The sequence below is a fragment of the Pristiophorus japonicus genome, chromosome 1 (genome assembly GCF_044704955.1).
Source record: "Pristiophorus japonicus isolate sPriJap1 chromosome 1, sPriJap1.hap1, whole genome shotgun sequence".
Taxonomy (NCBI): domain Eukaryota; kingdom Metazoa; phylum Chordata; class Chondrichthyes; family Pristiophoridae; genus Pristiophorus; species Pristiophorus japonicus.
The window spans coordinates 32,221,111-32,247,782 of NC_091977.1; the positions used below are offsets into that span (position 1 = coordinate 32,221,111).

The following is a 26,672-nucleotide window of genomic DNA, read 5'->3' on the forward strand; positions in this document are numbered from 1 at the left end:
GCAGGCCGTGCGTGGCAAACATGGCTCGTGGACTATCAATCGTGGCCGTGGACGTGCTTACAGACATTATTGCACATTCAATCCATTTTAAGTAAGCGTCCACGACAATCAAAAACATTTTTCCTAGGAGTTAGCCCACATAGTCTACATGGATCCTCGACCACGGTTTGGATGGCCATGACCACAAACTTAGCGGTGCCTGTCTGGGCACATTGCTCAACTGAGAGCAAATGTTGCACTGGCGCATGCATGACTCTAAATCTGAGTCGATGCCAGGCCATCACACGTGGGATCTGGCTATGGCTTTCATCATTACGATGCCTGGGTGGATGCTGTGCAGTTTGCAAATAAATGTGTCTCTGCCTTTCTTGGGCAAGACTACGCAATTGCCCCACAAAAGACAGTCCACCTGCAGGGACAAACATAGAAAATAGGTGCAGGTGTAGGCCATCCGGCTCTTCGAGCCTGTACCACCATTCAATAAGATCATGGCTGATCATTCCTTCAGTACCCCGTTCCTGTTTTCTCTCCATACCCCTTGATCCCTTTAGCCGCAAGAGCCATATCCACAACTCGTCTTTGCGTCTGTGGAATGGCTCAATCACTTCCTGCATCTCCACTGGGACAATGGACCAGCTTCCATGGAGGACAGTTTTTTTACCTAGGACAGTAAAGAATCCTAGCTGGTCCAAGTCCTGATCTGGCGGGCCATAACGGGGGACTTCTCATTCTCAAATGTCTCCATGACCATGTCCGCTGGCTGTGCCATTTCCACCCCGGTGGTGGGCAATGGTAGCTGACAGAGCATCTGCGCAGTTCTCTGGCGGATTACACAGTTGTATGCTGACAGCGTGAGCGCCCATCTTTGGATGAGGGCAGAGGCATTGGTATTAATGCCTTTGCTCTCCGAGAATAGTGATATGAGCGGCTTGTGGTCATTTTCAAGCTCAAACTTGAGGCCAAATAAGTACTGGTGCATTTTTTTTCCCTCGTAAACGCATATCAGAGCCTCTTTCTCAACCATTTTGGCCTTGCACAAACTCCTGGATGCATACGCAACCTGTTGCAAAATTCCCGATTCATTAGTCTGTTGTAACACACACCCAACCCCGTATGATGACACAATCGCAAGCTAGCACTAATCGTTTACATGGGTTATACATGACAAGCAGTTTGTTAGAACACAATAAGTTTCTGGCTTTCTTAAAGGCAGCCTCTTGTGAATTCCCCCATACCCAGTCGCCTCCCTTGCACAGTAGCACATGTAGGGGTTCTAGCAGGGTGCTTAACCCGGGTAGGAAATTACCAAAATAGTTAAGGAGTCCCAGGAACGACTGCAGCTCCGTCATATTCTGTGGTCACAGCGCGTTCTTGATTGCCTCCGTCTTGGCGTCGATGGGTCTGATGCCATCTGCTGCGATTATCCTTCCCAAGTATTCGACGTCCTGTGCCAGGAAAACACACTTTGAGCGTTTCAACCTGAGCCTCACGCGATCCAACTGACTAAGAACCTCTTCCAGATTCTTCAAGTGCTATATGGTGTCCCGACCTGTAACCAATATGTCATCCAGGGAGACCACTGTGCAAGGAACCGACTTTAGCAGCCTCTCCATGTTCCACTGGAAGATCGCTGTGGCCGACCGAATCCCGAACGGGCACCGGTTGTAGATAAACAGACCTTTGTGCGTGTTGATGCAGGTGAAGCCTTTCGAAGACTCCTCCAGCTCCTGCGTCATGTAGGCCGAGGTCAGGTCCAGCTTGGTGAACTTCTTCCCTCCAGCCAGGGTCGCAAATAGGTCATCTGCCTTGGGTAATGGGTATTGATCCTGCAGCGAAAAACGATTAATCGTTACTTTATAGTCTCCACAAATTGTAAGCGTACCGTCCTCCTCGAGTACCGGGACAATCGGACTGGCCCAGTCGTTGAATTCCACCGGCGCGATGATACCTTCACGTTGCAGCCTGTCCAGCTCGATTTCCACTTTTTCACGCATCATGTACGGTACCGCCCGAGCCTTGTGGTGGATGGGTAGCGTACCGGGAACCAAATGGATCTGCACTTTTTCCCCCAGAGAAGCGTCCGATGCCTGGCTCGAATAATGAAGGGAACTTGCTTAGAACCTGGGTACATGCAGTATCGTCGACGGATGAGAGTGCTCGCAGAGAGAGAGAAAACAGGCAATTATAGACCAGTTAGCCTGACATCAGTAGTGGGGAAAATGTTGGAATCAATTACTAAGGATGAAAGCGCATTTGGAAAGCAGTGACAGGATCGGTCCAAGTCAGCATGGATTTATGAAGGGGAAATCATGCTTGACAAATCTTCTGGAATTTTTTGAGGATGTAACCAGTAGAGTGGACAAGGGAGAACCAGTGGATGTGTATTTGGACTTTCAAAAGGCTTTTGACAAGGTCCCACACAAGAGATTGGTGTGCAAAATCAAAGCACATGCTATTGAGGGTAACGTACTGACGTCTGCCAACCAGTTCCCTATCCACAAGGAGCAGAGAGTCGGAATAAACAGGTCCTTTTCAGAATGGCATCCAGTGACTGGTGGAGTGCTGCAGGGGTCAGTGCTGGGACCCCAGCTCTTTACAATATATATTAATAATTTAGATGAAGGAATTGAGTGTAATATCTCCAAGTTTGCAGATGACACTAAACTGGGTGGCGGTGTGAGCTGTGAGGAGGTCACTTAGAGGCTGCAGGGTGACTTGGACAGGTTAGGTGAGTGGGTAAATACATGGCAGATGCAGTATAATATGGATAAATGTGAGGTTATCCACTTTGGGGGCAAAATCCAGCGGATTTTCCCCAGCCAGCTTCTGCCAAACAACATGGGGTCATCACCTGGCACGATCCACAGCGGGAGTTCATGTACTGCTCCATCATAGGAGACTTTGACTTCAGCACTGCAAATTACAGGGATTAGTTCCTTGGTGTAAGTCCTTAGTTTGGTGTGAATGGGGCCGAGCTTGGGCCTGTGTGCCTTCTTTCCCCACAGCCTGTCGAAGGCCGTTTTACTCATTATGGACTGACTTGCCCCCGCGTCCAGCTCCATAGATACTGGAATGCCGTTCAGTTCAACTTTCAACATATTGGTGGGCATTTAGTCGTGAACGTGTGTACCCCGTACACCTCTGCCTCCTCAGTACGAGTTTCCAATTCCGTGTGATCCACTGTGGATCGATCTTCCTCTGCAATGTGATGGCTTGCAGGGTTTGCAGCTCGCCTGCAAATTCGTTGGAGGTGTCCCATTATTCTGCAGCCATTGCACGCATAGTGCTTAAAGTGGGGTCGATGATCACCTCCGCAGCACCAACAGGGTGTTAACTGCCTCGCATTAACAGATGATGGCGGACTCAGGGTCACTTGAGGTCGGGCCACAGCAGCCGGCGTGTATGTTCTGCAGTGTACATTTCTGCTCAAAACCTACGTTACTTTATGCACAGTACTGGCCAAAGCTTCTTTGTTCTGCGAAATCTGCTAGGTGTTGTCGCTGGTGGACATAAATGCCTGGGCAATCGTTATGGCTTTACTCAAATTCGGAGTTTCGACAGTCAAGTTTGCGAAGGATTGTCTCATGTTCGATGCCCAGTACAAAAAAGTCTCTGAGGAAACCCTCAAACTCACAATATCCTGCAAGGCGCCTTAGTTCGGCAACGTAGCTCGCCACTTCCTGGCCCTCCGATCGTTGACACGTGTAGAACCGATATCTTGCCATCAAAACGCTTTCTTTAGGATTTAGGACCAGCGTACACAATTCTTCGTAGGATTTCTGTTGGTTTTGCCGGAGCCAGGAGATTCTTCATGAGGCCATAGGTTGTTGCCCCACAGACAGTTAGGAGGATCACCCTTCGTTTGGTGGCATTCTCGTCCCTTTCCAGCTCGTTGGCCACAAAGTATTGGTCGAGTCTCTCCACGAAGGCCTCCCAATCGTCCCCTTCTGAGAACTTCTCCAGGGTGCTGACTGTTCTTTGCATTTTCACGCGGTTGTTCGTTACCTCATCGCCAATTGTTACACTCATAATAAATGGTCAGACTGAGTACTGTGTGTAATGAGCAAGTGTGACCTTAGCTCCTTTATTAAGATTCCAGAGTGCAGGTACCTCGTGGGTGGCCTGTTTATAGACTGTGCTCCCAAGGGATGCTGGGATCACTTGGGACTCCAACAGATAGGCCCTCTGGTGGTTAGGTGTGATGCAGGTTACAAGGGGTTAAATACATAACAGTAATAACTTGGATGAAGGGACCGAGAATAATTTAGCCAAGTTTACTGCTGATACAAAGATGGGTAGGAGAGCAAATTTTGAGGAGAACACAAGAAATTTGCAAAAGGATATTTAAGGCTAAGTGAGTGGGCAAACATTTGGCAGATGGAGTATAATGTGGGAAAATGTGAGGTTATCTACTTTGGCAGAAAAAATAAAAAATCAAATTATAATTTAAATTGAGAAAAATTGCAAGGAGCTGCAGTACAGAAGGACCTAGGGGTCCTTTTACATGAAACACAATAAGTTAGTCTGCAGGTACAGCAAGTAATCAGGAAAGCAAATCAAATGTTGGCATTTATTGCAAAGGGGATTGAGTATAAAAGCAGAGAAGTCATAGAAACATAGAAAATAGGTGCAGGAGTAGGCCATTCGGCCCTTCGAGCCTGCACCGCCATTCAATGAGTTCATGGCTGAACATGCAACTTCAGTACCCCATTCCTGATTTCTCGCCATACCCCTTGATCTCCCTAGTAGTAAGGACTACATCTAACTCCTTTTTGAATATATTTAGTGAATTGGCCTCAACAACTTCCTGTGGTAGAGAATTCCACAGGTTCACCACTCTCTGGGTGAAGAAGTTTCTCCTCATCTCGATCCGAAATAGCTTACCCCTTATCCTTAGACTGTGACCCCTGGACTTCCCCAACATCGGGAACATTCTTCCTGCATCTAACCTGTCTGAACCTGTCAGAATGTTAAATATTTCTATGAGATCCCCTCTCATTCTTCTGAACTCCAGTGAATACAAGCCCAGTTGATCCAGTCTTTCTTGATATGTCAGTCCCGCCATCCCGGGAATCAGTATGGTGAACCTTCGCTGCACTCCCTCAATAGCAAGAATGTCCTTCCTCATGTTAGGAGACCAAAATTGTACACAATACTCCAGGTGTGGCCTCACCAAGGCCCTGTACAACTGTAGCAACACCTCCTTACCCCTTTACTCAAAACCCCTCGCTATGAAGGCCAACATGCCATTTGCTTTCTGAACCGCCTGCTGTACCTGCATGCCAACCTTCAATGACTGATGTACCATGACACCCAGGTCACATTGCACCTCCCCTTTTCCTTATCTGTCACCATTCAGATAATAGTCTGTCTCTCTGTTTTTACCACCAAAGTGGATAACCTCACATTTATCCACATTATACTCACCTAACCTATCCAAGTCACTCTGCAGCCTCATAGCTTCCTCCTCGCAGCTCAAACTGCCACCCAACTTAGTGTCATCCGCAAATTTGGAGATACTACATTTAATCCCCCCGTCTAAATTATTAATGTACAATGTAAACAGCTGGGGCCCCAGCACAGAACCTTGCAGTACCCCACTAGTCACTGCCTGCCATTCTGAAAAGTACCCATTTACTCCGACTCTTTGCTTCCTGTCTGCCAACCAGTTCTCAATCCACGTCAGCACACTACCCCCAATCCCAAGTGCTTTAACTTTGCACATTAATCTCTTGTGTAGGACCTTGTCGAAAGCCTTCTGAAAGTCCAAATACACCACATCAACTGGTTCTCCCTTGTCCACTCTACTGGAAACATCCTCAAAAAATTCCAGAAGATTTGTCAAGCATGATTTCCCTTTCACAAATCCATGCTAACTTGGACCCATCATGTCACCTCTTTGCAAATGCGCTGCTATGACATCCTAAATAAATGATTCCATCATTTTGCCCACGACCGATGTCAGGCTGACCGGTCTATAATTCCCTGTTTTCTCTCTCCCTCCTTTTTAAAAAAAAAGTGGGGTTACATTGGCTCCCCTCCACTCCATAGGAACAGATCCAGAGTCAATGGAATGTTGGAAAATGACTGCCAATGCATCCGCTATTTCCAAGGCCACCTCCTTAAGTACTCTGGGATGCAGACCATCAGGCCCTGGGGATTTATCGGCCTTTAATTCCATCAATTTCCCCAACACAATTTCCTGACTAATAAGGATTTCCCTCAGTTCCTCCTTTTTATATCCGGAAGGTTGTTTGTGTCCTCCTTAGTGAATACCGAACCAAAGTACTTGTTCAATTGGTCTGTCATTTCTTTGTTCCCAGTTATGACTTCCCCTGATTCTGACTGCAGGGGACCTACATTTGTCTTTACTAACCTCTTTCTCTTTACATATCTATAGAAGCTTTTGCAGTCCGTCTTAATGTTCCCTGCAAGCTTCCTCTTGTACTCTATTTTCCCTGCCCTAATCAAACCCTTTGTCCTCCTCTGCTGAGTTCTAAATTTCTCCCAGTCCCCGGGTTCGCTGCTATTTCTGGCCAATTTGTATGTCACTTCCTTGGCTTTAATACTATCTCTGATTTCCCTTGATAGCCACGGTTGAGCCACCTTCCCTTTTTTATTTTTACGCCAGACAGGGATGTACAATTGTTGTAGTTCATCCATGCGGTCTCTAAATGTCTGCCATTGCCCATCCACTGTTAACCCCTTAAGTATCATTCGTCAATCTATCCTAGCCAATTCACGCCTCGTACCTTCAAAGTTACCCTTCTTTAAGTTCTGGATCATGATCTCTGAGCAGGGTATTGGTGAGGCCAATTGTACAGGGTATTGGTGAGGCCACACCTAGGATACTGTGTACAGTTTTGGTTTCTGTATTTAAGCAAGGATATACTTGCATTGGAGGCTGTTCAGAGAAGGTTCACTCGGTTGATACCGGAGATGAAGGAGTTGACTTTGAGGACAGGTTGTGTAGGTTAGGCCTACACAAGTTGAAGTTCAGAAGAATGAGAGGTGATCTTATTGTTGTTGTTAAAGTATCTGAAAAGAGATGCTTTTGTTGTTCAAGAAAATGTACTTCCTTTATATCTTCTTAAAAAGCATCACATAACATTCTGAACTAAGCAAATTACAATGAAATAATCTTCTTAGGTGGTCCCTCGAATCGAGGATGACTTGCTTCCACACCAAAAAGGGATGTGTTCAATGAGTTCACAGGTGTTTCAATGAAGGACCTAATATTCCAGGTCCCAAACTACATATTAAAGGGTGGAAGATGCCTCTGCATGGATTTTTTTAACGTGTGGTGGCCGTTGCACACCAGCCACTACACGGGCTTGACAGAGCTTGGTCCAGTGGCAAGGGTTAACCAAGGTGACTGGAGACCAGCTCTGCTGCACAGATCTAGTGCGCACGGCCCGGGCTGCCCCTGGGCCCACTCCTCTTCTGGGCCCCGATCTCATGCCTCTCCTGGGCCCCGATCACATCGCACTGCTATCTCTCGCCGCTCCTTTGCCCCGACCTCATCGCTCCTGCTCTACCTTCCCACGCTCCAATCACCGACCTGGGTTATGGTGACGTCCAATTCAGTCGCCTTTTTCACTGCCATCGCCCTCCTGCACCAGCTCGCGCTGCTCCCTGGAGTGGTATACTCCTTTTATGGCCCCGACCTGCCACTGGTACTTCCTCGCAGATTGGGGCCGCCACACTGTCCAGGGGCTGCTCACCACTCCTTTCATGAAATAGTAATAATATGATGGCATACTACCACAGTTCATTGGTGCTTTAATATGCTGTGAAACTGTGGCAGTAAATGAGTTCATGACTGCGGTTACACATACAGAGTTCCCAATCTCAGCTGTTTTATAAAGCAGAAGCATCAAGCTGAGATCCAAAGGTTTCCTGCAAGCAAGGATAGAAAATATCTCATGAACCTGCCAGCACCAGAATACAGAATGGCTTTAGGAGGGATCCAGGACCAGGTGGTCCCAGTGCACCTTTCTCCAGCTGTATAGTAAGCTAACTGAAAGAAAACCTGAATAAAGATAAAAAGAGAAATGAAACAATTGTTAAAAGCGTCTCAGGCTTTTAATTTAGCAGCTGTGGCATGGGAGAAGTGGATGTATCACAAACCTAAACAATGAAGCAAACTAACAGCAAAGGCTGTTCAGGGACGATGACATCAATTAATGTGCATACATCACATATGCATTAGCAGTAGATGTTAGCTCAATTAATCATTTTAAATCTGAGATCGATAGATTTTTGCTAGTCAGGGTATAAAAGGATATGGAGCCAAAGCAGGTGGATGTAGTCAAGTTATAGATCAGCTATGATCTCATTGAATGACAGAACAGGAATTGTCCACGAGGGTCCTGACATTCCAGGTCCCGAACTTCATACTGAAGGGTGGAAGATGCCTGTGCGTGAGTTCTTTTAACGTGGGGTGACCATTATACACTGGCTACCACATGGGCTTAGCTGAGCAAGGTCTTGGTCCAGTGGCAAGGGAGTCCAAGACGACTGGAAACCATTGCTGTATGAGCCTAACTGCCTACAGCGAGATGCAGGCCGTAAGCTCAGCACTGAGCAGCGCCTTTCGGTGAGATGGTAAGAGATCTGAGGACTGGAGGCAGAACAGGGTCGAGGAGCTGAATGGCCTACTTCTGTTCCTATGTGCAGGCTGACATAAGGTGGTGTTTCAGGGCTCTACCATCTTGGAGCCTTTCTTTTATAAGCAGTCGTCCTCAATCAATTCACGTTCCAAACGCCGTCTTTTACTGCACTTAACACAAAGCAAGATCACACAATATGTCTTGTAGCTCTTCAACTCCCAGCCTCACTCAACTCTTATTTCTCCTACTCACCTGGCTGGGGAAAGTCTCTTCCACTCCAGGTGCAATTATCTTTAAAGGGAATGTTCTTAACGGGGCCATACTATTAATTGGGGACCAGAGCCTGCAGCTGACTTACCGGCCCTGAATCACCCTGCTACAGTGGTTACAAAAAGGCATGAAGTAAATAAGTACGCAGTAAAGATATATTCTGAATTAAAACTTAATAATTGAAGACATCTTCATTTAATTAATGGATTACTGCCATCAAATATTCTGGCTGTGAACTGTAAGGAGGCAAGGAACCTTTTCTCTTTTTGCTATTTTTTTCCCTCTTGCCCAGAATGCGATGATCCATGCTGGGGTTTGGTTCCACAGCTGTTTTGGGATCAGATCCAAGTGACTATTCTTCATGTGTAAGCCCAGACAGTGAGCGTTGGCAGGCCCTTCGATCACGGTGGGGTCGAACCCAATCCTATCCCCACCCATCATCCGCACACGTGCGCATTACCCACTAGAGTCACTGGATACGGGTCAGGAGCAGAAACTCTGGTTAACTCCTCTCTCCCTAGACTACCGTGGCTCCAATTCACTCAGGAGAGAGCAGAGATTGAACCTAGACCTTCGTGTTCCATATTCACTGCAATATGGCAATATTTACCCAATAAAGAATACACAACTTACATTTTAATGAATAACAATGGACTCCAGTCTGCAGACATTTTGCATGCAATCAGTGCTATCGGCAAAGGCCTGAGTAATTACCAACAAAATTGCTCACATCCCAGCAAAATGACAACATGCCTTTAATAAGTCCTAATAGTGTAGATTACAAATACTCACTGCCTATTTGTCAGTAAGGTATATATGTGTTGTATCAGACATATTGCTCCCCTCGGCTTAGAATGGATTGTAGCATCAATTAGTTCCTTGGGAATATTAAACTTTCTCTTGAAAAAAAACTTGGAAGAAAAAGTACAGTTAAAAATAAAATCAATTGGTGAATGCACAAACCTCCAAACACAGCACCAGTTCTGGATGTAGAGGTGTAAGTATGATGTCAAGTACAGTGTGATTTATATACATTTAACTGATGTTGTTCCCCTATTCTGAAAAAGGAGTCTTATGGAATCATAGAACTTTACAGCATGGAAGGAGGCCATTCTGCCCATCGTGTCCGTGCCGGCCGACAAAGAGCTATCCAGCCTAATTCCACTTTCCAGCTCTTGGTCCGTAGACCTGTAGGTAATAGCACTTCAAGTGCATATCCAAGTACTTTTTAAATGTGGTGAGGGGTTTCTGCCTCTACCACCCTTTCGGGCAGTGAGTTCCAGGCCCCCACCACCCTCTGGGTGAAAATTGTTTCCCGCAAATTCCCTATAAACCTCCTACCAATTACTTTAAATTTATGCCCCTTGGTTGTTGACCCCATTGCTAAGGGAAATAGGCCCTTCCTATCCACTATATCTAGGCCCCTCATAATTTTATGCACCTCAATCAGGTCTCCCTTCAGCCTCCTCTGTTACAGAGAAAACAACCCCAGCTGATCAAACACAAGAAGGACTGCTCCACTATTTTGTTGTCTATGGTAACTGTTATTTTAATCTCACTTCACTTTTTCTCCTGATACCCTTACATCCGAAGTATCTATCTCCCTGTTGAATACCTCAATTGACATGTGATATTTTCCTGGATTTGCTTTTAACTGGCTTAAATTCTAAGGTTATGTCTTTTTGTTCTGGATTCCTTACGAGGCAGAAGTCATTCCCTAGCTACCTTGCCAATCCCATCATTATTTTTAAACAACTTAATCAGATCACCCCTTAACAACAACAACGTGTATCTATATAGTGCCTTTAACGTAGTCTTCTTTCGTTTGGTAGTAGCAAAGCAAATCAAATGTCAATATCTAAGTCGGATATCCAGGCCAAAGCTACCAGTGTAACAGCGTGGATATCTTGTAGGCTGCCTGAAACATTTCTCTGAGGGTAGTGCTCAATGATGTGTTCCAGGGTCTGACCCGGAGCTCCACAGTCACATGATGGGGATTCTTTAATCTTCCATCCATGGAGAAGGTGGCAGCATCTACCATGACTAGTTCTGAGGCGGTCGATGGTTGTCCATGAGGAAGGTTTGACCCCTCAGGTTGTACTGTGGGATCCTCTATAAGGAATCCATTCTGTATGTCGCAGTTCTTCCAAGCATTTCGCCGTTGTCATTAAGGCTGAGGGGAGATCGCTGAAGGGCTTAGACGACGGTCCATAATGGCATTCTAGATTTGAGATGGGTTGGTGGTAGGTTGTTCAAGTCGGCTGGGATCAGCATGTCTTTGCTAGCATAACATAGTAAAACGTCCCAAGGTGCTTCACAGGAGCGTTACAAAACAAAATTTGACACTGAGATATATGGGCAGATGACCAAAAGTTTGGTGGAGTGATTCAAATCGGGGATGTTCAAGAGGCCAGAATTAGAGGAGCGCAGAGATCTCAGGGGGTTGTAGGGCTGAAAGAGATTAACCTTCTTATCCAAGTCCTTCACAGGTGGAGCAGCCAAAACTGAACACAACTTTCCCAGTGCAGTCTTCATATAGTTCCAGTAGAACTTCCTTACTTTTATCATTCATACCACTTGTAAGAAGCCCAGCATTCCATTATCCTTTTCTGACTGATTCTTGCACCAGCAAGCTAACTTTTAATGACATATACCATGACCTCCATATTCCTTTGTTCATCCTGCCAAGTGCTTCCCCATTCCCACCTGCCATTCTTATGTACAAAGTACACTATCTCATACTTGGTAACATCAAAATGCACAGAATCATAGAATCTTGCAGCAGAGAAGGAGGCCACTCTGCCTAGCGTGCCTGTGCCAGCTGTTTGAAAGAGCTACCCAATTAGTCACAGCCCCCCACTCTTTCCCCATAGCCCTGCAAATGATTCCTTTTCAAGTGTATATCCAATTCCCTCATTGTTCCACTCAATGGCTTAATCCTTCAGGCACGTTCCTTGCATTTAAGCAAGAAAAGGTTTACCTGGGCCTGCAGCCATCCCACAATGAATACAGTGGGACACAATGAATATGGAAGGAAAATCAGATGCGTTCCTTTACAGTCGGAGAGGTGGGAGTCCGGGGAGCAGCATCGGCGGAGGCCAGCTGGTGCAGCTGCAGCAGGGAGGCAAAAAAGAGGTAGAAAGAAATCGAAAGGTGACGTCACAGCCAAGGGGGTAAGTGATCGGCTGGTGATTGGTAAGTAGTTTTTCTTTTTCTTTTCTTTATCAGTAAGTAACCTTTTAGGCTTATTGTTGCCAAATTAAATTTATCTAGGGGTTAAGTCATGGCAGGAGAGCTCAGACATGTCTTATGCTCCTCCTGCACTATGTGGGAAGTCAGGGACGCTTCCGGTATCCCTGACGACTACGTGTGCGGGAAGTGTATCCGGCTGCAGCTCCTGACGGACCGCATTGCGGCACTGGAGCTGCGGGTGGATTCACTCTGGAGCATGCACGATGCTCAGAATGGCGTGAATAGCACGTTTCGTGAGTTGGTCTTACCGCAGGTAAAGGGTACACAGCCAGATAGGGAATGGATGACCAACAGGAAGAGCAGTGCAAGGAAGGTAGTGCAGGGGTCCTCTGATGCCATCCCCCTGCAAAACAGATACACCGCTTTGGGTACTTTTGAGGGAGATGACTCACCAGGGGAGGGCAGCAGCAGCCAAGTTCATAGCACCGTGGGTGGCTCTGCTGCACAGGAGGGCAGGAAAAAGAGTGGAAGAGCTATAGTGATAGGAGATTCAATTATAAGCTGAATAGATAGACTTTTCTGCGGCTGCAACCGAGACTCCAGGATGGTATGTTGCCTCCCTGGTGCAAGGGTCAAGGATGTCTCGAAACGGGTGCAGGGCATTCTGAAAAGGGAGGGTGAACAGCCAGTTGTCGTGGTGCATATAGGTACCAACAATATAGGTAAAAAACAGGATGAGGTGCTACGAGACGTATTTAGGGAGCTAGGAGCTAAATTAAAAAGTAGGACCTCAAAAGTATTAATCTCACGATTGCTACCAGTGCCACGTGCTAGTCAGAGTAGGAATCGCAGGATAGCTCAGATGAATATGTGGCTTGAGGAGAGGTGCAGCAGGGAGGGATTCAAATTCCTGGGACATTGAAACCGGTTCTGGGGGAGGTGGGACCAGTACAAACTGGATGGTCTGCACCTCGGCAGAACCGGAACCAATGCCCTAGGAGGAGTGTTTGCTAGTGCTGTTGGGGAGGAGTTAAACTAATACAGCAGGGGGATGGGAACCTATGCAGGGAGGCAGCGGGAAGTAGAATGGGGCAGAAGCAAAAGATAGAAAGAAGAAAAGTAAAAGTGGAGGGCAGAGAAACCTAAGGCAAAAAGCAAAAAGGGCCACATTACAACAAAACTCTAAAGAGGCAAAGTAAGTGTGTTAGAAGACAAGCCTGAAGGCTCTGTGCCTCAATGCGAGGAGTATTCGGAATAAGGTGGAAGAATTAACTGCGCAGATAGCAGTTAATGGGTATGATGTAATTGGCATCACGGAGACATGGCTCCAGGATGACCAAGGCTGGGAACTCAACATCCAGGGGTATTCAACATTTAGGAAGGATAGACAGAAAGGAAAAGGAGGCGGGGTGGCATTGCTGGTTAAAGAGGAAATTAATGCAATAGTAAGAAAGAACATTCGCTTGAATGATGTGGAATCGGTATGGGTGGAGCTGCAGATACCAAAGGGCAGAAAATGCTAGTGGGAGTTGTGTACAGACCACCAAACAATAGTGGTAAGATTGGGGACAGCATCAAACAAGAAATAAGGGATGCATGCAATAAAGGTACAGCAGATATTGTGGGTGACTTTAATCTACATATTGATTGGGCTAACCAAACTGGTAGCAATGCGGTGGAGGAGGATTTCCTGGAGTGTATTAAGGATGGTTTTCGAGACCAATATGTCGAGGAACCAACCAGGGAGCTGGCCATCCTCGACTGGGTGATGTGTAATGAGAAAGGACTAATTAGCAATCTTGTTGTGCTCGACCCCTTGGGGAAGAGTGACCATAATATGGTAGAATTCTTTATTAGGATGGAGAGTGACACAGTTAATTCAGAAACTAGGGTCCTGAACTTAAGGAAAGGTAACTTCGATGGTTTGAGGCGTGAATTGGCTAGAATAGACTGGCAAATGATACTTAAAGGGTTGATGGTGGATAGGCAATGGCAAACATTTAAAGATCACATGGATGAACTTCAGCAATTGTACATCCCTATCTGGAGTAAAAATAAAACGGGAAAGGTGGCTCAACCGTGGCTAACAAGGGAAATTAAGGATAGTGTTAAATCCAAGGAAGAGACATATAAATTGGCCAGAAAAGGCAGCAAACCTGAGGACTGGGAGAAATTTAGAATTCAGCAGAGGAGGACAAAGGGTTTAATTGAGAGGGGGAAAATAAGAGTACGAGAAGAAGCTTGATGGAAACATAAAAACTGACTGCAAAAGCTTCTATAGATATGCGATGAGAAAAAGATTAGTGAAGACAAACGTAGGTCCCTTGCAGTCGGATTCAGGTGAATTTATAATGGGGAACAAAGAAATGGCAGATCAATTGAACAAATACTTTGGTTCTGTCTTCACGAAGGAAGACACAAATAACCTTCCGAAAGTACTAGGGGACCGAGGGTCTAGTGAAAAGGAGCAACTGAAGGATATCCTTATAAGGCGGGAAATTGTGTTTGGGAAATTGATGGGATTGAAGGCCGATAAATCCCCGGGGCTTGATAGTCTGCATCCCAGAGTACTTAAGGAAGTGGCCCTAGAAATAGTGGATGCATTGGTGACCATTTTCCAACAGTCTATCGACTCGGGATTAGTTCCTATGGACTGGAGGGTAGCTAATGTAACACCACTTTTTAAAAAGGGAGGGAGAGAGAAAGCGGGTAATTATAGACCGGTTGCCTGACATCAGTAGTGGGGAAAATGTTGGAATCAATTATTAAGGATGAAATAGCAGCGCATTTGGAAAGCAGTGACAGGATCTGTCCAAGTCAGCATGGATTTATGAAGGGGAAATCATGCTTGACAAATCTTTTGGAATTTTTTGAGGATGTAACTAATAGAGTGGACAAGGGAGAATCAGTGGATGTGGTGTATTTGGACTTGCAAAAGGCTTTTGACAAGGTCCAACACAAGAGACTGGTGTGCAAAATCAAAGCACATGGTATTGGGGGGAATATACTAACGTGGATCGAGAACGGATTGGCAGACAGGAAGCAGAGAGTCGGGATAACCGGGTCCTTTTCAGAATGGCAGGCAGTGATTGGTGGAGTGCTGCAGGGCTCAGTTCTGGGACCCCAGCTCTTTACAATATACATCAATGATTTGGATGAGGGAATTGAGTGTAATATCTCCAAGTTTGCAGATGACACTAAACTGGGTGGCGGAGTGAGTTGTGAGGGGGATGTTAAGAGGCTGCAGCGTGAATTAGACAGGTTAGGTGAGTGGGCAAATGCATGGCAGATGCAGAATAATGTGAGGTTATCCACTTTAGGGGTAAAAACACGAAGACAGATTATCTGAATGGTGGCAGATAAGGAAAAGGGGAGGTGCAACGAGACCTGGGTGTCATGGTTCATCAGTCATTGAAAGTTGGCATACAGGTACAGCAGGTGGTAAAGAAGGCAAATGGTATGTTGGCCTTCATAGCTAGGGGATTTGAGTATAGGAGCAGGGAGGTCTTACTGCAGTTGTACAGGGCCTTGGTGAGGCCTCACCTGGAATATTGTTTTCAAGTTTGGTCTCCTAATCTGATGAAGGACGTTCTTGCTATTGAGGGAGTGCAGCGAAGGTTCACCAGAGTGATTCCCGGGAAGGCCGGACTGACATATGAGGAGAGACTGGATCAACAGGGCCTTTATACATTGGAGTTTAGAAGGATGATAGGGGATCTCATGGAAACATACAAGATTCTGACGGGACAGGACAGGTTCGATGCGGGTCGATTGTTCCCGATGTTGGGGAAGTCCAGATCCAGGGGACACAGTCTTAGGATAAGGGGTAGGCCATTTAGGACTGAGATGAGGAGAATCTTCTTCACTCAGAGAGTTATTAACCTGTGGAATTCCCTGCCGTAGAGAGTTGTTGATGCCAGTTCATTGGATATATTCAAGAGGGAGTTAGATATGGCCCTTACGGAGTATGGAGAGAAAGCAGGAAAAGGGTACTGAGGAAATGACCAGCCATGATCTTATCGAATGGTGGTGAAGGCTCGAAGGGCCGAATGGCTTACTCCTGCACCTATTTTTTATGTTTCTATGTTTCCAACCTGCCTGACTCGTTGCTATTCAGTGCGTCCGGGCAATCCAGCGCACCAGGATGCAGATGCAGGAAAATCTCCCATCTAGATTCAAGAAGGGATTTATTAACTGTCAGAGCATTGAAAGCAGTCTGTGGCCTGGTAGCTGTCTATATAAGAGCAATCATGGAACTTTAAAAAGTATTTTCATTATGTAAAGTTCTTTGAGACAGTTTTGAGACCCGAGAGGCACTATATCAAATGTAGATATTATTCTACTTGGTCTAATGCACTCAGCAGTAATCATCAACCTCACTGGTTTGCATTGGCAGACATCCCAATGCTCCTGCTCTCATGCCTCAGTGCTGCGCTCTCGTTCTATTGGAGGACCTTGCCGTGGTACATTCTTCTCCCCAGATATTTTATCCATATATTACCCTGAACATCTGGCAGTAAAAGGATCTATTTTATCAACAACTTTATAAATCAAGTCATTTTAAATTAAAAAAATGAATACCCATCATTGTGGTTCTGTATTAAATGCACGATAAAACAGCCAAGCTGTTTGGAGACTGGATTCATAAATGATTCATAAAAACTTGGCTGCCCATGTCCTAACTCGCCGGTTCACCCATCATCCCTGTGCTCAATGACCTACACTGGCTCTTGGTTAAGCGACGCCTTGATTTTAACATTTTCACCCTTGTTTTCAAATCTCTCCATGGCCTTGCCCCTCCCAATCTCTAACTTCCTCCAGCCCTATAAACCCCGCGAGATATCTGCTTTCCTCTAATTCTAGCCTCTTGAGCATTCCCAATGTTTCTAAATCATTCCACTATTAGTGGCCATGCTTTCAGCTGCCTAGGCCTGAAGATCTGGAATTCCTTCCCTAAATCGCTACGCCTCGCTACCTCTTTTTCCTTCTTTACGATGCTCCTTAAAACCTAGCTCTTTGACCAAGCTTTTGGTTATATGCCCTAATTTCTCCTTATGTGGCTCAGTGTCAAATTTTGTTTTGTAACGCTCCTGTGAAGCACCTTGAGACGTTTCACTACGTTAAAGGTGCTTTATAAATACAACTTAATGTTGTTGTTGTTTTGGGGATGAAAAAACTGTCTTATAAATCTACTTTATAAAACTACTGCATGTTAAAAATGGTTTATGCTTAAAGGACCCAGACATTAAAGTTCTAAAGATTTCAATTGCATTGTCTTTAAATAAAGACTACGGATTGCAGCCTGCGTCTGAAACATCTTTCGTACTAAACTGACATTCAGGATTTTATCTTCAAAGCCAGTTCTTGACAAGTGTTAAATTGTATCTTAGTTTAGGTGCAGCTGGTGAATAGGTGAACAATTTAAGGGGTGGGGAAGAATTATCTCTAAGTGCTAGCCAGTGCAGATATACGAATGCCTCACCTGCATTAACTGTGGAAAAGGCATGCATATGTGCAGGCGGGAGGCACTGTTTAATTTGACACAGACTTACTCGAAGAGAACTCTCAACCCGTTTACTCACTCTCTCCAGTTGTGACCAATTCTTCAGCTTGGAAGGAAATGAGACTCCATTGTTAAAAACACTGACGTCAACATCTTGAGGGTAGTACCAGGAGAAGATTTCAGCCACAAGATAACCATTGCAAAAGGCACTGTGAAATACAATGGACAAGGACATTGCGGCAGGGTTAAACATTGGGACATGTCTGCATAATTGTCGATCAAGGTTCATCAACGAGTACAGGTTCCAATAACATATTTACCACAGTTTTCCCTCTCTCTGTGCTTGTCTGCTGAGACTTTTTGCGCATTCATCTTAATATAGACAACTGCAGAATGCAGAGGCAGAAAATCCCAACTTATATGTGCTGGAACCACTACAAACAGCAAAGCTGCGACATATTTTTAAGAACATAAGAAATAGGAGGAGTCGGAGATATGAGGACTGACATATGAGGAGAGACTGGATCGACTGGGCCTGTATTCACTGGAGTTTAGAAGGATGAGAGGGGATTTCATAGAAACACGTAAAATTCTGACAGGACTGAACAGGTTAGGTGCAGGAAGAATGTTCCCGATGTTGGGGAAGTCCAGAGAGGGGTCACAGTCTAAAAATAAGGGGTAAGCCATTTAGGACCAAGATGAGGAGAAACTTCTTCACTCAGAGAGTTGTTAACCTGTGGAATTCTCTACCGCAGAGAGTTGTTGATGCCAGTTCGTTGAATATATTCAAGAGGGAATTAGATATGGCCCTTATGGTTAAAGGGATCAAGGGGTATGGAGAGAAAGCAGGAAAGGGGTACTGAGGTCAATGATCAGTCATGATCTTATTGAATGGTGGTGCAGGCTCGAAGGGCTGAATGGCCTACTCCTGCATCTATTTTTCTATGTTTCTATACAGCCCCTCGAGCCTGCTCCACCATTCAATATGATCATGGCTGATCTTCTACCTCAACTCCACTTTCCCACCCGATCTCCATATCCCTTGATTCCCTGAGAGTCCAAAAATCTATCTATCTTAACCTTAAATATATTCAGAGACTCAGCATCCACAACATAGAAACTTACAGAGCAGAAGGAGGCCATTTCGGCCCATTGTGTCTAAGCCGGCCGACAAAGAGCCACACAGCCTTCGGTCAGCAGCCCTGAAGGTAACATATAAACCTACGAACAATGAACAACGGCGGAAAGGCAAAGAGCACCCAGCCCAACCAGTCCACCTCACACAACTGCAACACTCCTTATACTGAAACTTTCTACGCTCCACCCCAACCGGAGCCATGTGATCTCCTGGGAGAGGCAAAAAACAGATAAAAACCCAGGCCAATTTAGGGAGAAAAAAAATCTGGGAAAATTCCTCTGCGATCCATCCAGGCGATCGAAACTAGTCCAGGAGATCACCCTGGCTGTATTCGATTCAGTACTTACCATTATATCTGCGTCGGCCAACAAAAGGTTATCCAGTCTAATCCCAATTACCAGCTCTAGATCCGTAACCCTGCAGGTTACTGCACTTTAAGTGCCCATCCAACCATCTCTTAAAAGTGGTGAGGGTTTCTGCATCCACCATTCTTTCAGGCAGCGAGTTCCAGATCCCCACAACCCTCTGCGTAAAGCAGCCGGCCCCCGCCGCCTCAAATCCCCTCAAAACCTTCCACCAACCACCTGGGGCAGAGAATTCCAAAGCTTCACAACATTTTGAGTGAATAAATCCTCTTCATCTCTGTCTTAAAAGGCCGACCTCTTATCCTGAGACTGTGCCCCCTAGTTCCAGACACTCCAGCCAGAGGAAACAACCTCTCAGCATTTACCCTGTCAATCCCCTTCAGAATCTTGTATGTTTCAATGAGATCACCCCTCATTCTTCTAAACTCCAGAGATTATACGCCCATTCTACATAATCTCTCATCCCAGGAATCAATCTAGAGAACCTTCGTTGCACCGCCTGCCTCCAAGGTGCTGCTCAACTTATTGCTATGTTGTGGTGTTTGATCAATATAAGCTGAGGAATAATTCTAAACCCTCAATTCCATACTCCCACCACCAAGATGTACTGCGGCAACCTGCCAAGGCTTCTACAACTGCACCTCCCAAACCCACAACCTCTACCACCTGGAAGGACAAGGGCAGCAGGTGTATGGGAAGACCATCACCTCCAAATTCCCCTCCAAGTCACACATCACCCTAACTTGGAACTATATCTCCGTTTCTTCAGCGTCTCTGGGTCAAAATCTTGGAACTCCCTACCTAACGGCACTGTGGGAACATCTTCATCAAATCCACTGCAGTGATTCAAGAAGGCCCATCACCAATATCTCAAAGGCAATTAGGAACGGGCAATAAAACTGACTTTGCCAGCAACACCCACATCCCAAGAATGCAATTTTTTTTAATTCTTTCCGGCAGTACAGAATAAAACAGTCACAGGGCAGAGGAACTTGGAGACATTTATGCAGACTTTTTCCAAACAAAAAAATATAAAAGTCAGGCCAGACTCTGATTTCCTCAACACTTGCTAAATGCTCTGCTTACACTGCAACAGCAGGTATTTATGCAGCATCTTTAACGTAGTAAAATTGCCACACAAGCAAATATTAGGGCAGATGGCCAAAAGTTTGGTCAAAGAGTTAGTTTTAAGGAGCATCTTAAAGCAGGAAAGTGAGGTAGCGAGGCGGAGAGGTTTAGAGAGGGAATTCCAGAGCTTAGGACTTCGGCAGCTGAAGACACGACCACCAATGGTAGAGCAATTAAAATCAGGAATGCTCAAGAGGGCAGAATTAGAGGAGCGCAGATATCTTGGTGTGTTATGGGGCTGGAGGAGATTACAGAGGTGGGGAGGGGCGAGGCCATGGAGGGATTTGAAAGCGAGTTAGGACACTGGCAGCAGAGTTTTGGATGACCTTAAGTTTATGGAAGGTAGAACGTGGGAGGCGGCCAGGAGAGCATTGTAAAAGGCAAGTCGAGAGGTAACAAAGGCATGGATGAGGGTTTCAGCAGGCTCTCTATCTCATCTGGGATAGAAATTTCCAACACAACGACATGTATAATAAAACCTGTCCGATAATTATTCAGTCAGAGCTAAATAACTACACTCAGAAAATCATTCGTAAACATAATCATTTGTTGTCCCAACTGCTTCCACAACAGTTGAATACAAAACCCCAGGTTCATTTAACACAAAATGAATACTAAACAGATCAGTTCATGGCTCGACTAAACAGTTTGTAACATGAAAACATTTGTAGGAGATAACACAGGTAAAGACAATGAGTGTCAGATTGAGTACATATTAACAGGAGTTTATTTTACCCTTCTCCCCTATATTTCAGTGCACTATTTACTCCTGTGCACCTTCTCCTCCTTCCTCCCTTGGCCCTTACCAGCCCCAAACCCCAGTATCAGCCCCACCACGACCCCCTCCACACCCCAACTCTCTGACCCCAGCCCCCAAGTCCCTCAGCACCCCTCCGGCTCCCAGCAACCCCAATCTCCCAGCCTCGCCCTCTCAGTCTCCCAAACTCACCCACCCCCCTATCTCCCAGTCTCCCCTCCCCCAGTGCCCCTCCCCCAATCTCCCAGCCTCCCACCCCGTCTCCCAGACTCACCCACCCCCCTATCTCCCAGTCTCCCCTCCCCCAGTGCCCCTCCCCCAGTCTCCCAGCCCACTTCCCATGGCTGCCAGCGCCCCCCCCAAAGTCTCCCAGGCCCCCCCACCAGTCTCCCAGCCCCCTTCCCATGTCCGGCAGCTCATCCCCAATCTCCCAGCTCCCCACCAATCTCCCAGACCCCCCCAATCTCCCAGACCCCCCCCACCAATCTCCCAGACCCCGCCCCACCAATGTCCCAGACCCCCCCGAACCAGTCTCCCAGACCCCCCCACCAGTCTCCAAGACCCTCCCCTCCCCACCAGTCTCCCAGCCCCCTTTCCATGTCCGCCAGCTCCCCCCACCGTCTCCGAGACCACCACCAGTGTTCCCTTTCCCCCCTCCCCCAATCTCCCAGATTCCCCCCTCCCCCAATCTCCCAGACCCCCTCCCCATGCCTCCCAAGCCACTCACTTCCGGACGGATTTGAAGGGGTAGCTGAGGTCCAGGCTCTGCAGCCACTTGATAACCTCGCGGGCCAGGCCGGCGTTGGCCGGGACGGCAGCGTACGAGCGGAGTATGTCGGCGCTGAGGCTGGGTAAGGGGGCCCGGGGCGGGGGCCGCGGGCCGTGGATGCAGCACTTGGAGTGGGAAGGCGACAGCAGGGCGGGGAAGGGTAGCATGGCGGGGACGGGGACAGAGGGAGGTAGTGTGTGTACCGTCTCCATGGCGACACGCACCGAGCCAGGACTCCAGACGTCATACCTGTGACTGACAGCTGAGGGGAAAGGGGCGGAGTCAGCACCAACAAACAAGACTTGGATTTATATAGCGCCTTTCACGACCACCAGACATCCCAAAGCACACTACAGTCAATGAAGTACTTTTGGAGGGCAGTCACTGTTGTAATGTGTGAAACGCGGCCGCCAATTTGCGCACAGCAAGCTCCCACAAACCGCAACACGATAATGACCAGATAATCTGTTTTTGTGATGTTGATTGAGGGATAAATATTAGGCAGGATAACTCCCCTGCTCTTCTTCGAAATTGTGCCATGGGATCTTTTACCTCCACCTGAGAGAACAGACAGGCTTCGGTTTAACGTCTCATCCGAAAGGCGGCACCTCCAACAGTGCAGCACTCCCTCAGCACTGCACTGGAGTGTCAGCCTAGATTTTTATGCTCAAGTCCCTGGAGTTGGACTTGAACCCACAACCTTCTGACTCAGAGACAAGGGTGTCATCCACCGAGCCAAAAGCTGACACTGGTGAAACAATTAAAATTGCAGATCAGCAAGGGGCCATAATTGATGAGTGCAGAGATCTCCAAAGCTTGTAGGGCTGGAGGAGATTACAACGATAGGAAGAGGCAAGACCATGAAGGAATTTGAAAATGATGAAGATTTTAAAATTGAGGCGTTCTCGGACCTGGAGCCAATGTAGGTCAGGTAGCCCAGGGGTGATATAAACATAGAAACATAGAAAATAGGTGCAGGAGTAGGCCATCCGGCCCTTCTAGCCTGCACCGCCATTCAATGAGTTCATGGCTGAACATGCAACTTCAGTACCCCATTCCTGCTTTCTCGCCATACCCCTTGATTCCCCCTAGCAGTAAGGACTACATCTAACTCCTTTTTGAATATATTTAGTGAATTGGCCTCAACAACTTTCTGTGGTAGAGAATTCCACAGGTTCACCACTCTCTGGGTGAAGAAGTTTCTCCTCATCTCGGTCCTAAATTTCTTACCTCTTATCCTTAGACTGTGACCCCTGGTTCTGGACTTCCCCCAACATTGGGAACATTCTTCCTGCATCTAACCTGTTGAAACCCATCAGAATTTTAAACGTTTCTATGAGGTCCCCTCTCATTCTTCTGAACTCCAGTGAATACAAGCCCAGTTGATCCAGTCTTTCTTGATAGGTCAGTCCCGCCATCCCGGGAATCAGTCTGGTGAACCTTCGCTGCACTCCCTCAATAGCAAGAATGTCCTTCCTCAGGTTAGGAGACCAAAACTGTACACAATACTCCAGGTGTGGCCTCACCAAGGCCCTGTACAACTGTAGCAACACCTCCCTGCCCCTGTACTCAAATCTCCTCGCTATGAAGGCCAACATACCATTTGCTTTCTTAACCGCCTGCTATACCTGCATGCCAGCCTTCAATGACTGATGTACCATGACACCCAGGTCTCGTTGCACCTCCCCTTTTCCTAATCTGTCACCATTCAGATAATAGTCTGTCTCTCTGTTTTTACCACCAAAGTGGATAACCTCACATTTATCCACATTATACTTCATCTGCCATGCATTTGCCCACTCACCTAACCTATCCATGGGTGAACAAGACTTGGCGCGAGTTAGGATATGGGCAGCAGAGTTTTGGATGATCATAACTTAATGTGGAGTTTTTGATCAGCACAATTCCCATTGATAGCATAGGCAGTCACTCGAAGTGAGGATTACTTGCTTCCATGCCAAAAAGTTCACAGGTATTTCACTGAAGGATCTAATATTCCAGATCCCAAACTACATGTTGAAGGGTGGAAGATGCCTGTGTGTAGATTTTTTTTAACATGTGGTGGCCATGGACACCAGCCACCACATGGGCTTGACAGAGCTAGGTCTTGGTCCAATGGCAAGGTTTACCCAAGATGACTGGAGAACAGCTCTGCTGCACGGACCTAGTGCACACGCATATTGCAATGTGGGCTGGCCCGTGCTGCCCCTGAGCACTCGCCTCTTCTGGGCCCCAAACTCATGCCTCTCCTGGGATTTGAACACAGAGATGAGAATGAGAATTTTAAAATCGAGGGAGGCATTAAAACATAAAACTGGCATTCACATTTATGAGGTGTATAAGTGAACTGTGGAAAGATTTCCACTGGTGCAGTAGAAGTTACTCTTTTAAGACCAGAGTTAAGGGACATTTTTATGTTGGTTTAGCACCAGCCTCACAATAGTGCCACCGTTATAGTCCCACATAACCAACAGCAACAACGAAGTAAACTTGTCAGAGTTTGTGAAGCCAGCAGCTGGGAAAACCCATTTCTTTTGAGGAATTCATGGCAATACAATGATGCCAATCCAATATAGAACTATAGAAATTTACAGCACAGGAGGAGGCCATTCAGCCTATCATGCCTGTGCCAGCTCTTTGCTAGAGCAATGCCAAATGAATCCAACTGCCCCATGTGCTCTTCATAGCCTCTGCTTCAAATATTTATCCAATATGCAGCTATTGTTGGGATAGACGAAAGGGGCTTTTTACCCTGCCTGGCCCTGGCTATATTTTATCTGCAAGTGTTTGATGCTAACACTAGTGAAGAAGTGTTTCCTGCACCTTAATGAATACATTATTCAATTCCAAAAGAATTTTAAAGAATAGAATAATAATGGGAGTTTTAGCGACTTTTGGGAAACAGGAATTTTAAACATGGTTGTAATATTTCCCCATATTTTATTCGAGATTAGCAGCATATACTATCGTCAAATCAGGGGAACACTGAGCCACACTAATTTCCAGTGATATATAGTGCAGTAGGAAAGGTCTTCCTGTAATTTATCACATCATATGTATACAGATCAATGTTCTAACTTTACACCGGCACACTGGTGGTATATTGATACAGGTGCAACATCCCAAATCCGGAATTATTGTCTGAAAACCGGACATTTTTGAGGCAAAACCTAAAATTTGGCATGGATTCGGTCGAGGATTCCAGATTTCAGACTTGATTTTCTTGTCTGAAATCCAGAAAACCCCCAAATCCCCAGTCCCGACGTTGTACCTGTACATTATGAGTGACTTTTTCCATTGGATTTGTACCAGCGTGTCTTCATCATGTCTGCTTGCATCGGGGGCTGTTGCAGTGTGTTAACACACTTGATAGTTTGTGCCCGGTAATGACCCACAATTTGCAGTCAGTGTCGAAGCAAAGATGCTCACCACTGGCCCCGAAGTAAGCTTCCCACAGAGATCTCGCGATCTCCGCGGTCGGAAGTTTAGTTTTCCCAATGCGTAATTGAAATCAACACAAGTTAAGGCGGATTTCTAGCAAAGAGCTGCTGTGACATCAACAAGCAATCTAAGCAGCCAATCAAAGCACAGAATTCTCGCAGACAGCGAATGAGGAAGTGGCTATGCTTCTTAGAGAGAGCAAAACAAAGTCTGGGGCTCTCTCATGGGGAAAAGACAAACCTAAAAATGAACAAACTTTTAAAAAATACCTTTTTTTTTAAAGATTCTGAAGAATTTGAATTAATATCAAAATGGATAAATTTGACACTCCATAAAATTAGAATTTGTTTTTCAGGTGCATAACCTTTGTTTAGCTGATAAAACCTCAGTTACACCTAATCCCATTGGGGCTAACTTCTCGTGGGGAATTTAACAGGGTAATTACTCCAGAAGAGCTGAAGTTTTCGTCAGTTTCCATGATTTGACAGATTGCCGGCTCTAGGGAAGGGGTGGGAACAGCGCAGTCTGTGCCGGAGCCGTGAATGACAGACCCCAACTTCAAGACTTCCGCGTTCGGCTGCGCTTGCGCTAAATCCTGAAGTTGCCGCCAGTTTCAAATGCGAAATGACAGCGAACGCTGCCAGTTTGCCGTCATCAGGACCGCAAGTTCCAGGCCATTGTGTTTAGGTTTAGCTTCTTCATGCAGAGAATTCCAGTTCATCCTGGCCTGATCTAAGAGATGTTGAGTAGAGAAAACATGTTTTCCTCCAAGGGAAAGGGAGGGGCGGGAGGTTGGGTGAAGGAATTCGAAAGAGTGGTCAATTTACACCATTCTTTTGCATCATAACAAGAATGGTAGCTGTAATGACTCAAGAGTCTGGTTACTGTAAACTCACTCAGGTGCAACCTGATCCATCTTTATTCTAGCCCAAGAATGCCAGCGTGACAAAGACAACCAGCTTATATACAGGTGACCAAGCACACATGCCACATGCATACAGTCCGATGACCTCCGACCGCGGTGCCCTTTGGTGTCTGGTTACCCCCAAGCATTAATACATAACAGTAGCATGGTGGTTACTGAACTAGTAATCCAGAGACCTGGACTGATAATCCACAGATGTGAGTTCAAATCCCACCATGGCAGCTGGGAAATTAAACATAATTAATTAATTAAATAAATCTAGAATTAAAAAGCTAATATCAGTAATGGTGACCATGAAACTGCCGTTTTGAAAAAAAACGTATCTGGTTCACTAATACCCTTTAGGGAAGGAAATCTGCCGTCCTTACCCAGTTTGGCCTATATGTGACTCCAGACCCACAGCATGTGGTTGACTCTTTAACTGCCCCTTCTCAAGGAGCAAATAGGGATGGACAATAAATGCCGGCTTTTCCAGTGTGCCCACATCCCAGGAACGGATTTGTTTTAACTCTCGAACTGACCAGTTAGAAAGCAGCAGGCTGCTGCCTATCCTCTGGGACAGGACTACTGCA

The 26,672-nt window shown here is 46.2% G+C and overlaps 1 protein-coding gene across 2 annotated transcripts in view; it reads right to left on the reverse strand.

The window, feature by feature from the left end:
- Window positions 1–21,970, reverse strand: part of spata4 (spermatogenesis associated 4) — a 44,653-nt gene extending 22,683 nt beyond the window's left edge. For both annotated transcript variants that reach the window (XM_070878374.1, XM_070878364.1), the window contains exons 1-3: window positions 21,693–21,970; window positions 17,657–17,786; window positions 9,675–9,793 (exon numbers count right to left, since the gene is read on the reverse strand). In XM_070878374.1, the coding sequence (XP_070734475.1) occupies window positions 9,675–9,793; window positions 17,657–17,786; window positions 21,693–21,946 (503 nt within the window). In that variant the 5' untranslated portion in view covers window positions 21,947–21,970. The remainder of the gene's footprint in view (window positions 1–9,674; window positions 9,794–17,656; window positions 17,787–21,692) is intronic.
- Between the last annotated feature and the right edge of the window lie 4,702 nt (window positions 21,971–26,672).